The 18,603-nt window shown below is 47.9% G+C and overlaps 2 protein-coding genes and 1 pseudogene across 2 annotated transcripts in view; all 3 read right to left on the bottom strand.

Annotated features, from left to right (window-relative positions):
* Positions 1-1,319: 1,319 nt before the first annotated feature.
* LOC112643444 (prefoldin subunit 1-like) lies at positions 1,320-12,810 on the bottom strand (annotated as a pseudogene).
* On the bottom strand, positions 12,119-15,321 carry SLC35D3 (solute carrier family 35 member D3). Its single transcript, XM_025422382.3, has 2 exons — positions 14,850-15,321; positions 12,119-13,957 (listed from the first exon to the last, which is right to left on the bottom strand). Exons 1-2 carry the CDS (start codon positions 15,286-15,288, stop codon positions 13,125-13,127), a joined length of 1,272 nt encoding a protein of 423 aa, XP_025278167.1. The 5' UTR covers positions 15,289-15,321; the 3' UTR covers positions 12,119-13,124.
* Positions 15,322-17,727: 2,406 nt separating this feature from the next.
* The window catches only part of PEX7 (peroxisomal biogenesis factor 7), an 86,283-nt gene continuing 85,407 nt past the window's right edge, over positions 17,728-18,603 (bottom strand). The window contains exon 10 of the mRNA XM_025422380.3: positions 17,728-18,216. Coding sequence (XP_025278165.1) covers positions 18,184-18,216 — 33 coding nt within the window. The 3' untranslated portion in view covers positions 17,728-18,183. The remainder of the gene's footprint in view (positions 18,217-18,603) is intronic.

The following is an 18,603-nucleotide window of genomic DNA, read 5'->3' as shown; positions in this document are numbered from 1 at the left end:
CTTAAAGAAAAATAAAGAACAAGCAATTTGAAGTGGATTGCTTATTGTGCCCTGTTTAAGGATAACTGGACCCAGAAACTATTGATGAGAGAGAGTGGCGGCCCTCCGGAGAATTGTGCAGTCAGTACGAAAACACTCTACAGATACCCAGGACTTTTGACTTGCAGTATTAACTCCCACTAATCCAAGACAGGCGTGCTATACAGCAGAGATGTATTACTGGTGGTGTTTTGTTATATCACACAATAGATAGCACTCTAGACTCGTCATAATTGCCTGGAAAGCCAGCACTAAGACCAATAGCACCCCTTACTCCTTCAGAGATCTTTGATACAAGAAAACACACACACACACACACACACACACACTATATGAAGCCAAATAGCCAAACAAAAAGCAAAAAATTTAATCCATTGTCCAGATAACCCTAAATTAGGTGCTCTGCATCAGAGCAGAAAAACATCAAGAGGATTGTGTTTTTTAATTTTTCAACTGAGGGCATTGGCATCAAATGATTAAAATAAAGCTTGTTCTCTTCTATCACACCAAAAAGAAGTCTGATCCAGAGGCGGGAATGGATCACACACATTTGGAATTATATCATGTGGTGGGACAAAATCAACCACATGCCCTTTGCTAGTAAGTAATTGTTCTTTCTGTTGCATCAAGTTTATTTCATGAATTGTTTTTAGAACATTTCATTGAGGTAAATCCATTGTTACATTTTTCAAACCTCAAAGATCTACTGAATTTGTTTACAATTTGAGAAGGAATTTGATGAAAACAATGACTTCTTTCCTTTTGCTTTCATGTTCTAAAATCTTTTCTGCAGTGAAATAAAAGAAACAAATGACAAATAGGCATTACTCAGACAGCTAGGGGAAAATTGTTTTTGCTCTTTAGAACATAGCTGATATAATAAATTGACTGTTGGCATAAACCACAAACAAATTCTTTCTTTTTTTTTTATAGTGACTGGGGGAACACATGCCTTTTATTGGTCTAAAGAGCATAACTAGTTAATAGGCTTGGGCAGAGCTCCCCTATCTGTCCTGGCTCCCATCTTCCCTCTCCTGGGAGTTTGTGACTCACCCCCAGGGGAGAAAAGTGTTCTGGACAGGAGTGGCAGACAGAGCCAGGATAAAAAATAGAGAACTGGGGTCTGAAAGGGTATCATGGTGAAGTAGAAAACACAGGGTTATAAGATCATCCAAATAAAAAGTCCATCAGGGCATAAGAGAAGTTTCTTTCTCCACATGGGTCCCCCACCTGCCCTTGCCAGGAATAGGAGGGGGCAGGAAGCTTCGGCTGGATATTTCCTACTGTGCCTTTTGTGTCATCAGCATCTCCCAGATGTTATCCTCAACTTCCCTCACACTCCGCTCCAGGTAGAATTTTTTCTGTTCTAGTTCTTTAATTTTTTCTTCTGTTATTTTCTGTTTCTCTAACAGTTGGCTGTGAATTACCTCCTTGGACTAAAGAATAAACATTCTTCCTACATCTTCAGACATGTTAGTCTCATCTACCAAAGTCATAATCTGTATAAGATGTGCATGCTTTTTCGTTCTGTTCAGCTGTTCAATCTGTATGTCTGCAAGCTTCACCTTCTGTTGAGTGTCAGTAACTTTGGTTTGAAGTTCTGTGAAGGTCTTCTTCAACTCCAGATCCACGGGAGCCACTATCTTGGTTCACCCACAAACAAATTCTTACTTGAGTTCTGCTATAGAATATTGTCCTCACAGAAACACTCTCAGCTCTTTAATGAAATCAATGAAAAAAATTGAATAGTGTAGCTTATTCTTATATACAATACTGTGCCTTCAGCAGTTCTATAAATTAAAAACAGCAGGTACAGGACGTGTGGAATCCTGGCACATCACCAGTTATAAGCCGAGTGTTGGTCAAGATGACGGAGGAAGAAGTGGAAGAAAGAGAGCAAGACGCGGCCTTCCATCCTTGCCTCTTGTTTCTCATTCATGATCTTTCTCAGTGTGTGAAGTGAGTGGCAGTGTTTTGCTTAGAATACTGGCCAAGCTGCTGAACTACAAGGAACCCTGAGGAAAAAGCTCAACTTCTCTCTTGCAGTAGCCTGAAAGGAGGGGTAGGGTTAGTGGCAGAAACTCTGGCTCACGGGATCATTCAGGGCCCTCGTTCTGAGTGCGCTCCGACATCCCTGAGCTCTGTCACAGCCGGGCTAGTGCCACATCTACAGTGGAGTGAGTCATGAGGCTGGAAAGAGAGGAAGGAAAGGACAGTAGGTTTCTTACCACTTTCTTACAACAGCTTTTTTTTTTTTTTTTAATTTTTATTTATTTATGATAGTCACAGAGAGAGAGAGAGAGAGGCAGAGACACAGGCAGAGGGAGAAGCAGGCTCCATGCACCGGGAGCCCGATGTGGGATTCGATCCCGGGTCTCCAGGATCGCGCCCTGGGCCAAAGGCAGGCGCCAAACCGCTGCGCCACCCAGGGATCCCACAAAAGCTTTTTTGAGACATCATTCATGTTCCACATAATTCACCCATGTAGTGCCCATTTCAATGGATTTTGGTATAATTCATTATTCATTTCAAAATCATGATAAAACATTGCTATGGACAGAAAATGTCCTCCCAAAATTTAGATGTTGAGATCTTAATCCCAGATGCAGTAATGTTTGGAGGTGGGACTTTTGGGAGGTGACTAGATTTGGATGAGGTCATGGGTGAGGACCCCAAGTGAAATCAGTGCCCTTATAAGGGTATGAAGAGCCCAGAACTCTCTCTTGGCCTTGAAAGGACACAGTGAGAAGGTGACTATTTACAAGCCAGCAAGCAGGTTCTCATCATGCTGGCACCTTGCTCTGGGACTTGCTCTGGGACTTGCACTCCAGGACTGATAGATAATATGTTTGCTGTTTAAGCCACCTGCTGTGGTACTTTGTTACAGCAACCTGAGTTATATATATAAAACATAAAATTTGCCATTTTTACAATTTTTAAATTGGATAATTGCATTATCCAGTCCAAAGCTTTTTCATCAACAAGCAAGTTTCTTGTAACAAAGTGATATGAACATTCTCCACACCCCTTTCCTTCACTTTCCGTTGGCTGCAGCTGACTACAGAGAGATAGGAGAGTAGTCCAAGGTAAGCAGCAGATGCCCAGCTGAAGCACAGGGCACTCCAGTACTGAGAGGAAGAAGGGAGAAGGAATGCCTGGGGAAAACCGAGTCCCCACTGAAGATATTTATCTAAATCTTTGTCTTCTACTGCTTGGGCTATCATAACGAAATACTGCAGATTGGAGGTAGCTTAAAAACAACAGGAATTTTTCATAATTCTGGAGGCTGGGAGTCCAAAATCAAGGTCAGTTGGCAGATCCGTGTCTGGCATGTGCTCGATTCCTGGTTTACAAATAGCCGTTACCTCTTTGTACCCTCACATGGCAGAGAGCAGAGAAAAGAGGCTAGCTCACTTGTTTCTTCTTATAAAGTCACCAGTCCCACTTATGAGGGCCTCACTCTCAGGACCTAATTATTTTCCAAAGGCCCCTATCTCCAAATACCATCACATTGAGTATGAGGATTTCACATGAATAGGTGCAGGGGGGACCCACACGCATTCAGTCCATAACAAGTGTTCTGTCTTCTACAGAAGTCCTAGTGACATGCCTATCCATGAGCCCAATGCGGGGCTCAATCCCTGACCCCTGGGATCATGACCTGAGCGGAAGGCAGCTGCTTAACCAACTGAGCCACCCAAGCACCCTCTTTGGATCATTTGTATGGGGTTTCTGGTTAATATTTAAAATTTTGGTGACCATGGGGAGCATTGCCCAGTTTGGTCTTTCAGATAAACTTCAGAAGATAATCTTTTTAAAGATTTTATTTATTTATTTATTTATTTATTTATTTGTTTATTTATTTATTTATTTATTTATTTATTCATGAGAGACACAGAGAGAGAGAGAGACTGAGAGAGACAGAGGCAGAGACACAGGCAGTAAAAAGCAGGCTCCATGCAGGGAGCTTAATGTGGGACTTGATCCCAGGATCCTGGGATCATGCCCTGAGCCAAAGGCAAGATGCTCAACCTCTGAGCAACCCAGACATACCCAGAAGATAATCTTTAGGGTTTATATTGCCCTTTCAAGGAATGTTCAGTGAGTCTTTATCATCACTCCAGCCCTTTTGGACATAATTCTTCATGTATATAAAACCACTAATTACATACATTATACAGAAATATTAAAAAGAGGAAATAGACTGTTGAGAAATTGGTATGTGATATAGTCTTAACACATTTGTTGAGTCAATGCATAGATAATGGATAGATAGATGGATGAAAACTAGTGTTGCAATGGGTACAAAATAGTTTTACTTTTCAAGTACATTTTCTTTTTAAAGCAAAATTAATTTTCAAGTCGATATTATATCAGTTGGGAAGCTTTTGATTGAAAGAAAAAGAATGCCCAACTAAAAGTGACTTTAGAATAGGATTTTTTTTCCCCTATAATAAGAAGTATGGACAGAGGCAGTTCTACTGTTGTTAATTCAACAATAAAATGAAGGAATCAGTGAACAGGCTCTTTCTGTCATTCATTTCTTTTTAAGATTCATTTATTTATTTGAGAGAGAGAGAGTGCACACACTTGTACATGATGGGGGGAGAGGGAGAGAATCTTTCAAGCAGATTCCCTGCTGAGCATGGAGCCCCAGGCAGGGCTCTATCTAACGACTCTGAGATCATGACCTGAGCCAAAGTCAAGAGTGGAGTACTTAACTGACTGACCCCCCCACCCCCACCCCGGGCGCCCCTGTTTCCCTTATTCTTCTTGCTTCCTCATCAAATTGCCCTTCATCCTTAAGATTGTGTCCACTCTAGTTGCAAAATGACTACCATACTTTCAGACATCACATCCTTACCAACTGCATGCAAAGGCAGGATAAAGGGAGTTTCCTCTTATAGAGAACTTGCCCAGAATGCTTCCCTTGCACGTTTATTCATGTCTTTCACTAGCTGGGGTCACAGGCCCACCCCCAAAACAGTGATTGGCAAAGAGATGTGAGTCCACCATGATGGCTTTAGAAAAATGATGCCTAATCTGCTAGGAGGTTGGTCCACTTTCCCTAAGCACTTGCTGCCTTTATCTGAACAAATTTAGAGTTCTCTGTGTAAAGAAGAATGAGATAGGGGGCAGGGGGATGACAGGTGGGCAGGCAACCAACTTTGCATTAGTTATAAAATTTTCCAGAATAACTTTCTCCCTCTCCTTCTCTCCCTGAAGTGGAACACTAGAAGGAAGATATTCTAATAAAGCTGGCTTTTCCACATTCTAAGAAGTAGTGAATCATACTGGAGAATGATTGCTTTTTTATTGTATAGAACAGTTGTTCCCTCCAGTTACTTCTTGAGAAAAATATTGAGAAAACAAGGAACTGGGAGACTTAAGTCTTTTCCTCTGGGAAATGGGACTGTTCTGAGAGGGGAGGGCCTTGCCACACAGCAGTAGGCAGCGCCCCAGGAGAGAGAGGGGGATGCTCAGGGACTCCAAGAGCAGGGACCTCTGATAGTGACTTTCAAATGTTCCTTTCTACACTGAAATGCCCTTATGATAGGTAGCTTCAAGCATTCGGTAAATCTTGTCAACTGCGTCTCAATGCCAACTTCATAGTAGCAATACCTTGTGTAAAAACGGGAGTGCAGGAGCCAGTTGGGAAAAGCAGTCTGAATAAACACTCTCAGGCTAGCAAGAAGCCTCCGTCCAGAATAGGCAAATCCACGGAGGCTGTAAGCAGATTAGTGATGGCTGGGGGCTGGGGGGACTGGGGACGAATGGCTAGTGACTTCTATCTAATGGCTACAGGACTTCTTTTTGGAATGATGAAAATGTTCTAGTGGTAATGATTGTACAATTCTAAAAACATACTAAAGACTATTGTGCACTTAAAGTGAACAAATTTCATGGTATGTAAATTGTATTTCAATAAAGTTGTTTGGGTTTTTTTTTTCTTTAAGTGATCAACACAGCAGCTGGGTGCAAGAAATAATCAGCTTCCCTGAGCATATCCAGTGAATCCTCAGGAACACCTGCGAAGGTCTGTAAATCCCGAGGTTATATCTAAGGTGAAGAATGAGTTATTTTATTTGAATATTAAGAGATAGATTGACCCAAAAGGCTGGGTAGCCTGGGGATTCTGTTATAATAGCAACTGAGCCTTTCTTTGCTCTTCAACTGTTTTCTGGGTCCCTTAGTGCTCACAAACAGAAAATGATTTATACATACACACATATATTGGTTGTTCTAGAAATAAAGTTGAATCAGCAGAAAAGAATTAGGGATAGAGGCAGGCTCCCCACTGAGTGGCAAGGTCAACAAGCACTACAGCTGTTCATCACCACTTCAGCCTCATGGTGTCTGACTGGCAGTGAAACTTATGAGCACTGGAGCCAGCCTGTGTCCACATGTGAACCCAGATGTACAGGTTACCAGCTCTGAGATCAGGGCAAGTTACTCAGCATCTCCATACCTCAGTTCACCCTTTGTAGGATTGAGATAATATTAATGCAAACCTATAGGGATGTTGTGGGAATGAAATGAATTAGAACTTGTAAAACACTAGAACCTCACCTAGCAAATAGTAAGCACTACATTTTTAAATTTTTAAAAAAGATTTTATTTATTTGGGACAGAGAGAAAGAGAGAGCAAGAGCGGGATGGGGAGAAGGAGAAACAGACTCCCCACTGAGGAGAGAGCCCTACCAGGCTCAATCCCAAGACCCTGAGATCATAGCCTGAGCCGAAGACAGACGTTTAACTGACTGAGCCACCCAAGGGCCCCAGTAAGCACTACAGTAAAGGCATCAAGTAGTATTCTTTATAACAGTTTGCAATACACAAATTCTCCTAATATCAGTGAATTTGTGAACAATGAATATAGGACTCAACTGAATTGTAAACTGAAGAGAAAGGTGATAGATCTAACCTGGGTTGTTTAAGACCATCGGGGATACACACATGCTAGAGGGTAATTTGCCAGAGACCTGGGAGGCCTATCTAATCCTTACTGGAGGGCAGGACGGCACAGCTTGTGTGGTGAAAAATCAAAAACAAAACCAAAGCCAATAAACAACCTCTTTTGGTCCTTTACTCTCCCTGTTGGCTGAGAACCGTTAATTTATGTTTGTGTCATTTGGGACTCTTTGGGTTATAAGCGGCAAAAATCCCAACTTGAAATGACAAAAGCAAATAATGACAACAACAAAAGGCTTTGCTGAATGGAACTGACAATCTGAGGAATAGTGCTAACTCAAGTGAAAGCTTAATTTCAGGGCCACATGAAGTCACCAAAACTCAGTTTCTCTCTCTTTCTACCTCTGTGGTCTACTTGGACTCTGTATTGTTTCCTTTCTGTTATATCTTTTCTTTGTGGCGAGATGGCAGCAGCACGTCTGCCCCACCCCACCCCATCCTCCTAGGTTCAAGTCTAGTAAGAAAAAAACACACAACTGAAGTCTTTCCAAAAGTACCCTTGCACGTCGTCAGTTCTGACCAGCTCCCATGCCTGAACTAATTGTGCTTCCAAGTAGAGGAAACGCTTTGATTGGATTGGCTGGACCACACGCCAAGGGTAAAAGGATGGAATCAACAGTATCTGAATTACAGGAACCCAGAAGTGGAGAGGGGATGGTTCCCCAAGGGAGATCTGGGAGTTCATTTACCAGCCCTGCCTCCTGCTATCCTGCATTCTACTCTGCTCTGCTCACCAGCTTTCTTCCAGCCCTGCTATCTTCTCCCAGGAACAGGACAGGACAGATTTGGAGAGGAATATACCCGGAATTGTTATGTGTGTAAGGGGTGGTGATGGGTGTGGCCAGGGAGAAGGTACCACTTCAGCAGATGCTATAATGAAGTCCAGCCTGGCAGACAAACCATGGTATCTAGGGATGGAGGCAACAGATGAGTCAGGTCAGCAATTATCCCCAGAGATTAACATGAAAGTCATGGGTTTCATTGTAGGTAGTTGGAAACATGGTCAAATACAACCCAAAAGTAGAAGAAATTTCCGTTATGTAGAAGCGAAGCACCCCAAAATGGAGAGGGGGGGTTGATACTAATGACAATTGCCAGGACACACCAGTATGAATGTGCATGGACTCTTGCTCACAATGCACTTGGACTTGAAAGTTGCTCACGCTCACATGCAGCTGTCACCACGGCTTGGGTGCAGGAGTGCTCCGCATTCAACTTGAGGTGAGGGGGGCCAGGAGTTAGAAGAAGGGCCAGCAGTCTGGGATATTTTTATTTTCTTTTGGAACCTTCCTTAGGAATGTCTAGCTTCCCTTCACAACTTCTGTCTTCACAGAAATTGAGCAGGCTTTTCAAAAGTCTGTAGGCAAGACTTCTGGTTCCAGCTGTAACATGTCAAGAGTTTGGAAGTTGTAACTCTAATTTTTACAAGAAAATGATCAACCGACTGAAAATAAATGTCTTTTCAAGAACCCATGGGAGAATTGCAGTTGCAAGGTGAGCTGCCAGCCCCAGATCTGGATAGACAGGTGAATCCAGGGAGTTACAGCAGACTTTACCTGAAGCAGAAGCCATTAGAACTGTAACTGGTAAAAACACTTAAATAGTAAATGTTATGAATTCCCGCAGGCTGGATATGAACTATCATGACGGTGAGAAACTCCTAGGGCCCCAGAGGGGGGCACCCACACTTCATGGGTTTGACTTCCAGGAAACCCTGGCACTCTGGCAGAGGCAGGAAAAGAGTAATCATTGTGAAATATGCCTAGACTGTTCTCATAACAAAATCCTACTCTTCAGAAGCAAAGACTCACCAGAGCCTTACCCCATCCCAGGGAAAGAATTTCTCCTTTCTCCCACTGTAGGCCTCTCTGGCCTTCCTGTCTCATCTACAGGGAGAAAAAAGAAAAGAAAGACTAAGAAAAAGTTGTGAAGGTCACAACCCAGGGACATAGGTTAAATGTCCTAAAAGACTGAGATGTCATAATAAGATTGTAGAACACTTTCCCTCTGCTACCATTTACCAGCACACCAGTAATGCTCCGATATGATGAGAGTGGATTGCAGCTGAAAGTTCTGAGGTGCATCACACTCTAAGGAGGAAGCCCAAAGACAGCAAAGAAATAAAAGCAAGGACACTGGAAGAATTTGAAGCCTCTGACACCCATGGTTTCAGCAAACATCAAACAGAGCACCTTGTAGCCATATTAACATGAAATCTCATACTAGAAGCTGATTTACCTCAGGTCCTGTTATCCCACACATCATCTGGCTTTCCAAAACAAACAAACAAACAAACAAACAAAAATGATAAGGCATGTTGAGCAGCAAGAACAAAACATGTCTAAGTAGACAACGCAAACATGAGAACAAGACTCAGGACACGGGCTTTGGAATGATCAGACAGGGAATTTGAAACAACTACAACTAAAGTGCTGATGAATCAGACGAAAAAAGCAGACAACATTCAAGAGCAGATGGCCAGGTGAAGCAGGGAGATGGAAACTCTTAAAAACAATAGAAAGAAAATGCTAGGAGTTCCAAATACCAAAACATTGTGATAGAAATGAAGAATGACTTTGATGGGCTCATCAACAGAGTGGATATGCCCCCCAAAACAACATATCAACAGAAACATTCCAAACTAAAGTGCAAAAAAAGGCATCAGTCAGTTGAGGACTCGTAAGTTTCACCCAGCTTTGGCTCCATGAAGCATCACTATTTATCCCACAGATGCTTAGGCCCTCTGACAGCACTTTTTTGTTTGCAGGATGGCTAGTCTTGCAGAAGTTTAGGCCGCTGCTTGAGCTCTGCTCAGCCATCCGCAGCAGCACACACACACCCTCTCACCTGCACATTCTGGGGAATGACTCCCCCAGTATTTTGGATGATCTATGACTCAAATCATAAGAGAGGGCTAAACAGCATTTAGGGGATGAGGCCAGCAGCAGGGTCAGCGTTGAGAAGGTCCGTCTGACATCATGCTGTGCTCCACAGACACAAACTCCAGTCAAGAAATAGCAAGTGAGTGTGAGGCAGGGCCTCCATTCTGCAGAATTGCTAGAGGAACAGATTATCAGGGCAGGGACCAGACACCCAGTTACATGCAAGGCGAGGACATAATCTCAGAGAGAAGGAGACTCCAAGTTGTCTGAAGTAGGGCACAAGGACTGGGTCACTCAAGCAACAGTGGTGACTTCCATTTTGAGTCCCTCCCACTGAATATCCTGGAATGCCTCAGAAACTTCATTCCCACTGGACCATGGCAGAGCCCAAAATCTGTAGTCTGTAGGTGGGCCTAAGTGCTACTGGCAGTGGAAGAAGGATTTGGAAGCCAGGCAATGCTTGCCACCTGCTCATGCTCGCCTGTGGCTGAGCTCCAGGACTGACTCACATCCTGCCCTGCCTTATGACTTACTTCCTTCAGCCATGCACAGACACCAAGCTTTGTCCAAGCCAATGGGTCGACAGAACGTCTACTTCTGCTCTCCCCAGGTTTTTGCTACCTTTGCACACTCCCCTCTATCCCCTCCCTCCATAAGTGCCTGTGATGGGTGCTTTTATGTGACAACCTGGCCAGGCTGTGGTCCCCAGTTGTTTGCTCACACAGTAGGTTAGTGGTTGCTTTCAAATTGTTTTGTAGATTTGATTAATATTTACAATCCGTAGATTTTGAATAAAAGAGGTAACCCTCCATAATGTGAGTGAGCCTCATCTAATCAGTGGAAGGACTTCAGAGCAGACTGAGGTTTGCAGAAGAAGCAATTCTGCCTCAAGACTGCCACACAAGGGACGCCTGGGTGGCTCAGTGGTTGAGCGTCTGCTTTTGGCTCCGGGTATGATCCCAAGGTCCTGGGATCGAGTCCCACATCGGGCTCCCCGAGGGAGCCTGCTTCTCCCTCTGCCTATGTCTCTGCCTCTCTCTGTGTGTCTCTCATGAATAAATAAATAAAATCTTTAAAAAAAAAAAAAGACTGCAACACAAAAACCTTACCTGAGTTTCCCACCTGCCAACCTGCCCTACAGATTTGAGACTTGCCAACCCCCACAAATGTCAATTCCCTAACCTCTCTCTCTGAGACAGATGACAGATAGATGATTGATTGATAGAAAGAATAGAGATATGAACTTCTAGGTCCTGCTTATCTATATGTAAATTTATATAAATTATATAAATATAAATATATATCTTCTTGGTCCTGTTTCTCTCTAAGTGATAGTGTCTCTACACGTTTGTTGAGAGGAAAGAGTTCATTCTTTTGCAACAAAAGCAAACCCACAGTTTTGGCCAAAAGGGAATTTCTACAGCGAAAGCCAATCATGCTCTCCATTGCTCTGACAATGGTATTAACAAAAAATGATATACTTTATTCCGCTTTGCCATCTTTCATTAATTCTGCTTCACAGAGGTGCAACAGGATGTGGTCTCCTGGCCTGTTGACCTCAAAATTAATTCTTATCTTTAAAGAGGTCATAATAGCCCTAGCCAACCATTTTTAACTACAGACATATTAGGGCTCATACATCCCAAATGGCTTGTAGAGGCACCTGTGGAAATGACGAACTGCCCACGCAACCAGCACCAGTCACAAAGCACCACATTACACTTGCTCACCGGCTCATGAAGCCAAACCGATGAAGCTGAAACTTTCATTTTTTGACTTTGCTTTTTACTTTGTTTTTTGAAAAATACAGAAAAATATAGAATACTACCATCTGAGAGTCTCGGGAACATGCTGGCAAATAATAAAAGTGCCTTCTCTCAAATTACCTCTCTGGAGGGAGCTGAAAGTACGACGTCCCTCTGGGTGCCCTCTTCTATTTCATCTCAGGCTCCATATCAACTGATGCCAGCTGTGGTTGGCTTTCTTACTGCAGCGTGAGGCAGTATTTTATTTTACTTTATAAAGGTGTTCTTGACCGGAAAATGAGGATGCTTTTGTGGTCATTATTGTTGTTGTTTTAAAGTAAACTGCCATGCTAACTTAAGAAAGTCTCAATGGGGTGGCCCCTCCATAAGAGAAACCAGACATCACACACTAAAGACCAAGGCAAGCTACCCAGCCACGACAGAACACAAATGTGTCTAAAACAAATTTATAACACCGTATCTTTTAGCAGATCGACTCATACTTTTATTTTGACAAATTTAAGATAGAAAAATATCATAAAGTGAATATAGCAGTTGCAGTTTTTGAAACAGGGCTTGGGATGTGCAGCGTGACTCGAAAGAGCTAGCTCAACTGAATGGTCTCACTTCTATTTGGGCTTAAGACCGAATTATTGTTCAGCCTTTGCATTTGCTTGAAAAAATACTGGACACAGCAAAACTGGCTTTTCAAAAGGTTATGGCATTCAATAATAAATATGATGAAGCAACGAACCTAAACAACCTTTAAAACATTTTTATAATTACTAAAAGCCAACTTTAAGCTTCAGGTTTAAAGCTAAGAACTCATATATTCAAAATAGCTTTAACATTTTCTACCAATATATAATAGAATAATAGAGTACTTATTTTTTAAAAAGTGAAGAAAAATTAGAGTAAACATATTTCAGATGACTAGAAACAGTAAACATCAATTCAGTATATAGATGTGTGTATAATATATGTGTATATGCCCACATACATATATTATATGCACATATATACATATATATGTGTGTGTGTGTGTGTGTGTGTATATATATATATGATTTCAATAAGATACTCTTGCTCAGCTGGCCATAAGATCTGTAGTCGTAGCTATCACTGAAGATGCACCGGGGTATGTCCTCGTTGAGCTTATTAAGTGCGGTCATCCTGTCTGTACTCCCTCTCTGGAGGGGCTGGGTAGAGGAACTCTTAGTACATGCAGACATTTGGTTATGGTAACAAAGACATAAAATTCCCTTCCCTAAGCACCTTCACATTTGTTTGTCTCTGCCACGCCTCAGGGAAAATCACGCTGAATAATTCACACAGGTGCTAATTCTGTGGCTGTCAGCCCAGCTTCCTTCTTTGCTTCCCTTCCCCACTCCTCAAAGAATAAAATCGTGTGGCCCCTCATCAAAATACGTCATCTCTAACATATAAAACAAGTGTATGTACATATATACATACATGCATTTCCTTTTCAGGGACTGGGTAACTCCTCGTTATCTATCAAATAATCTTTCTTCACGTACTTGGTTCCCCTAACCAGTCTCCACACTTCGAGGTAAGCATCCTTCAGTGACCTCTTGCTCACTTCCTGGGGGCCGTCCGTGACCTGCGAACTCCTAGCCGCCCGCGGGCCTCCTCTGGGGCTGCCCCTTGCCTCCTGCCCACTCTTGGGAGTGAAGCCACCTGCTCCCTTGCCACCTTGTGACCCGCCGCCGTCTCCATCCTCCGCGGGCAGCTCCTCCATGACGAAGGGCCGCTGATCTCCACCTGGCTGCGCCTCCTCCCCCCGGGGCTGCGTCTCTAGGTCCTCGTAGTTGCTTTGCTTTCTGGTCTCCAAGAATTTGGCCACGCAGTAAATGATGGAGCCCAGGGTGTTCACCACCACGCCGGCAATGAACAGAGAGGTGGGCTCCACGTCGCTGAAGGCCACCATGCCCACCGTGATGGTGGCGATGCTCTTCACCACGCCCACGAAGCTGGTGGTCACGGCCGAGTTGATGTAGGTGCAGTGCAGGGTGGTGAAGTTCATGGCGCAGCCGATCAAGATGCAGGCCACGAAGATGCAGACCATGGCCGGGTCCCTCCAGCCCGGGAAGGCCCAGGCGCGGACAGAGTCGGTGCTGGCGAAGGAGAAGACGACCAGCAGCGGGGTGGCCGACACGGCGATGACGTACTGCGCGGTGAGCGGCCCGTGCTCCGTGTCGGCGCTGGCCTTCTGGATGAGCACCAGGTAGGCGGCGTGCACCAGGACGGCCAGCACGCCCGCCACGTACCCGATGGGGTCGCCGGTCAGGTCGCCGGCTCCTGGAGCGCCGAGAGGACCGCCGAGCCAGGGCAGGAGGGAAACAGAGAAGACACCGGGTTGGCGAGGGGGGTATTCACTGGGGCAACGCGTGGGGTTGGTGAGTTCCCAGGGTTCGCGTCCCAGCTCTGCGCGTGGGGGTAACACACACGGAGGAGCCGAGTTCGGCCAACGCCCCGCGGGAGGCAAGGTTGGAGGCGCCCGGCTCGCTCTGTCCCAGACCGAGGCCCGGGAGGTCCCCGGGGCGCTCCGCACCCGCACCCGCACCCGCACCCCCTCGAGGGGCCCCGGCAGGAAGAGCGATCCCCAGCCAGTGTCCGCCAACCCCGGGAGCGCCGCGCTCGCTCCGCGCGCGTGCGAAGGCTTCCCGTCGGCGCCGTCTCCCCTCCGGCCAGCCCTTCAAGCTCTGCCTCGCTCCCTCGGCACCTCGCGCGGCGCGAGACCCCACACGAGCCCTTGCGGCTCGAGCTTGGCTTGCGTCGTCCCCCGCCCCGCGTGACCCGGGGAAGTCCGGGGCCCCCCTCCCTCCCTCCGACTCGGCCGGGGGACTCCAGTTCCCAGGCCCCTCCCGGAGGAAGTGCCGCGTGGAGGAGAGGAGAGGGGAGGTGGGGTGGGGTGGGGTGGGGAGGGGAGGGGATGGCGGAGAGGGCGCCCCCGGGGTAGGCAGGGGCGGGGGTCGGAAGCCGGGACTGGGGGGCGGGGGGAGGAGGTCGGAGCGCTGGGAAATGCACGGCGTGGCCTCAGAAGTCCCGTTCGCGAGCCGAGCAACCACCCTTCAAGCCTCTCTCTGCCTCGGTTTCCCCATCTGGAAGTGAGGGCCGTGCACTCAGTGATCCCCGCCGCGTGTGTCGGGTGGGGTAGGGTGGGCCGGGGGCGGGCGCGGGTCCAGCTCACCTGCCAGGGCGGCGCCGCAGGTGGTGATGAGCACGGCCGCCAGCACCCCGGGCGAGGGCGCGCCGTTCTTGAGCACCAGAACGCCGATGAGCATGGTGACCAGGGGCAGGCAGCGCTTGAAGACCACGTACATGGGCAGGCTGAGGCCGCGCAGGGACCAGAGCGTGAGGCTGGACTGCAGCGTGGAGAGCACTGCGACCCCCGCGAAGGAGCGCGCCAGGCTCAGGCCGAAGGGGGGCACGGCGATGAGCCCCAGGCGCCGCAGCAGCTCCAGGCTCAGCGCCGCCGTGGAGCTGGTCAGGCACTGCACCAGGGTCAGGAAGGAGAACTGGTAGCGGCTGATGAGGAACTTGAGGAGGATGTTGAGGGAGCCCGAGAAGACCCCGTGCGCGATAGCCACGGAGATGCCCAGCACGCGGCCCCGGCACAGCTGCCGCATCGCGCCGGCCGCGCCGCCCCGGCTGGCGGCGGAGCTCCGGGACCTGCGGAAGGAGGGCGGGGAGGAGGGCGGCGAGCGGCGGCGCGAGGGCGGCGGGGCGCCCGCCCCAGGCCGCGGCGGAGGGCAGGGGGCGCCGGCTCCCGCGGAGCGCAGCTCCCGCCAGGCGTCCTCGCGGCTCGGCCGCTCCGCGTCCGACTGCCCCGCAGCTCCCGGGAGGCAATGGCGAGGGCGGGGGACGCCGAAAAGTGGCAGGGGTGGGGGGCTGGTCTGGGAGGAGTGGCGGGAACCTAGCGACAGCGATTTGTGAGTCTGCGACGAGCGGCGACGGGCTGTGTCCCGCGCGGTTTCCCGGTCTGGGCGGACGCTCGGCCCCCGAGGCCGGCGGACCCGCAGCTCCCGGGCCCCCGCGCCGCCCCCGCGCCTCCCGCAGGGCCCGCTGCTCCCGCTCGCCTCTCCTGTGCAGCTCCGAGCCCCGGAGGGCGGGTCGAGGGATCCCCGCACAGCTCGATTTTGGGAACAGCAGCGCTCTGGGGTGGAGCAGCGTTTATTGGCCGCAACAAGTGCCAGCACCGTACCCCCGCCCCCGCCCCCTGCCCCGGGGCCAGAGCTTCAGCCGCCTTTCCGTCCGCCGTCCCTCCCGCAGCGCAGCCGCGGGACCTTGTCCAGCTGCCAGCCAGGAAAGGGGGGAAAGTCGGTGCCAGCGGGCTGCGGGGCTCCCCGAGGCTCGGGCGCCAGCACCCCCACATCGGAGAAGCCCGCGGCCCGCGCCCCCCCCCCCCCGCGGCGTGCTTTAGGGCGCGGAGGCTGGCCGCTCCCCGCCGCGAGCAACGCGCCCCCCAGTCCGTGCGCCTTCCAGGGCCGGACCTGGGGGGCGGGGGGGCCGTGGCCTCCGGTCCGCGGAGCCTGGGGCAGCAGGCAGGGGCGCTGGATCCAAGTGGGGCAAAGACGAGAACTGAGCGCAAGAGCAGAAGTCCCGGGAGGGAGCACCCTGCGCCGTTCGGGGACCACCAGGCGCGGGCGCCCCAGGGCGGGCGGGAGGGAGGCCGGGCCACGCCGGGAGGTGCAGGGGGCGTAAGGGCAGCGGAGGGAGGGCGCCCCGGGGGCGGGCACCGGCGCCCCGGCCGCGCGACGCTGGGGGTGGCTTTCCTGGACCCCGGAGCCGACCGCGGCCGGCGGGGCTGTCGTTGGCCCCTTTGGGGAGCAGACGACCCCTACCTCTTACCTCTCGGGGACCTGCAGGACCTGAGGGCTGTTTACTTTCCATCTGGCTAAGAGGAAAAAGGAGATTCTCATTTTCTGCGGGCATAAGGCTTTGGTGACCCTTCGCTCTGAATTTTTTCCCTGGAAAGTGACGCCCGGACGCCGAAACTCAGCCTCGGTAAAGGGGTTCGCCCAGCCGAGGTCACACTAAAAGCCGCTCGCCGTTGAGTTTTCGCGCTACTTTAAAATTACGGACGTGGCCAGGGTTCGGGAGTGAGGAAGAGAGCTTGGAGTTGGGGCGCACCACCTCTCCCTCCCGCTCACTTTTCTTACCCACCCGCCCCCATCGGGACCCCAACCTCCTAACCCTTAACCGCCGCCGCACCAACTAATACACAGGAACCATTTCTTTATTGATTCTACTGTTTTCTCCTTCATACGCCCCACCCCTCGCCCCGTGCTGAGCGCCACACTTCCAGCCCGGATATTGAAGCCACGATTATTTTTACCAGAGCAGGAAAATAATTTACATCAAGGATTGGCAGCATCGCTGCGGCCCTGATTCTGGGCCAGCTTTGCATGTGCTGGGAGCTCGCGTTGGTGGGAGAGATCTAGGTTTCAACCAGTCCTGCCCAGGGCCTAGGAGGGCCACCTCCCTGGTCCCCCCAGGTGGATACGGACTGCAGAAAATGTTTGCAAACGGCTCAGTGTGTCAACTTTCCAGGAATAACACTGGAAAGCAACGTACTGAAACCCGTGATTCTGGATCCCTGGGAAATTCTTCGTTTTTGTTGCTAACAGCTATGGTTACACACTATTGTCTGTTCCATGGGCTCTGTTTTTCAAGGGATGTTCTTTCTTTAGGAAGTGGGGTATGAAGCCACAGGTCACATTATGTGTATGTGTGTAGTATAAGCATATGAACAAAGTATATTCAGATTTAAAAAAAAAACTTTGAAGATTAACTTTTTAAAGAAATCAGCAAATAACAGATTTCTGCTTCTGGGGACCATTCCAATTAAAGGATGGTTTCTTTAAGCCATCTTAAGTGAATACAATAAAGAACTGTCTACATAGACCTAGTTTTGGAATGATTCATTTCTGCCAGCAATTATAATTGCTTCCATTTGTGATACTAACATTAGGTAAAAGATTTGGGGCTGATTCAGCTATCTTACCCTTCTCATTTAGGCAAGAAAATTTAGCTTAATACTTGAAACCTACATTGGCATGAAACAGTTCATTTTCTCCACTTTATTGCATATAATTCTTTTCCATTAGGGCTTTCATTTAAAAAAAATTTAATACCATCTCTCCCACACCAATTTACTAGATAAGCTCCTAAAGAAAAATGGGAAAAACAAGAATACGGTGTTTAGCAAGGTTAATTGAATAAGAATGTAGCTCTGAAGGTCAAAAAGCTGTTTGACCTACAGGTATCAAGCTCCATTATCTTTGGAGCTATTTAATACATATTGATGGCATTAAATAAATCCTTTAGTTCGTTCATTTGGCAAACATATAGAGCAAGTATTCGGGGCCAGGCAGCTGGTTAGCCACAGAAAATTCAAAGATGAGCCACATCTTAGGTCTTAGGGATTCACAGGTAGAGGTGAGACAATCCATGCATGAGATGCTTATGCAACAGTGGGTTCTTGTGGCATAAACAGAAGAGCAATAAAGAGGGCAATGAAGTCAGCTTTTTCCAGAGGTATCAGAGAAGACATTCTGGAGAAGGAAATATGGTTTTATTTCATTATTTTTAAGAGTAACCCATTCTCATTATAGTATATAAAAGGAAAACAAACTTTGTAACAATAACTGAACATGTTACCTTCAGTATTCCCCACCCCTAACCCCACACCAACCCCACTAGGCAGAGCTGGCTGTTGATGCAAACCTTCAAGTTTTTCTTACTTATCTATTTATACATATTTATACTTCTTTAAAAAAAATGTTGGGGCTGAAAAAAATAAAATAAAATAAAAATGTTGGAGCAGGATCCCAGGCTCCCAGGATCATGACCTGAGCTGAAGGCAGACATTTAACTGAGCCATCCAGGCACCCCTAATTTACTATTTTAAAAACATGGGCAGCCCGAGTGGCTCAGTGGTT

The sequence above is a fragment of the Canis lupus genome, chromosome 1 (assembly GCF_003254725.2).
Source record: "Canis lupus dingo isolate Sandy chromosome 1, ASM325472v2, whole genome shotgun sequence".
Classification (NCBI taxonomy): Eukaryota; Metazoa; Chordata; class Mammalia; order Carnivora; family Canidae; genus Canis; species Canis lupus.
This window is presented reverse-complemented; position numbering and strand designations above follow the sequence as displayed.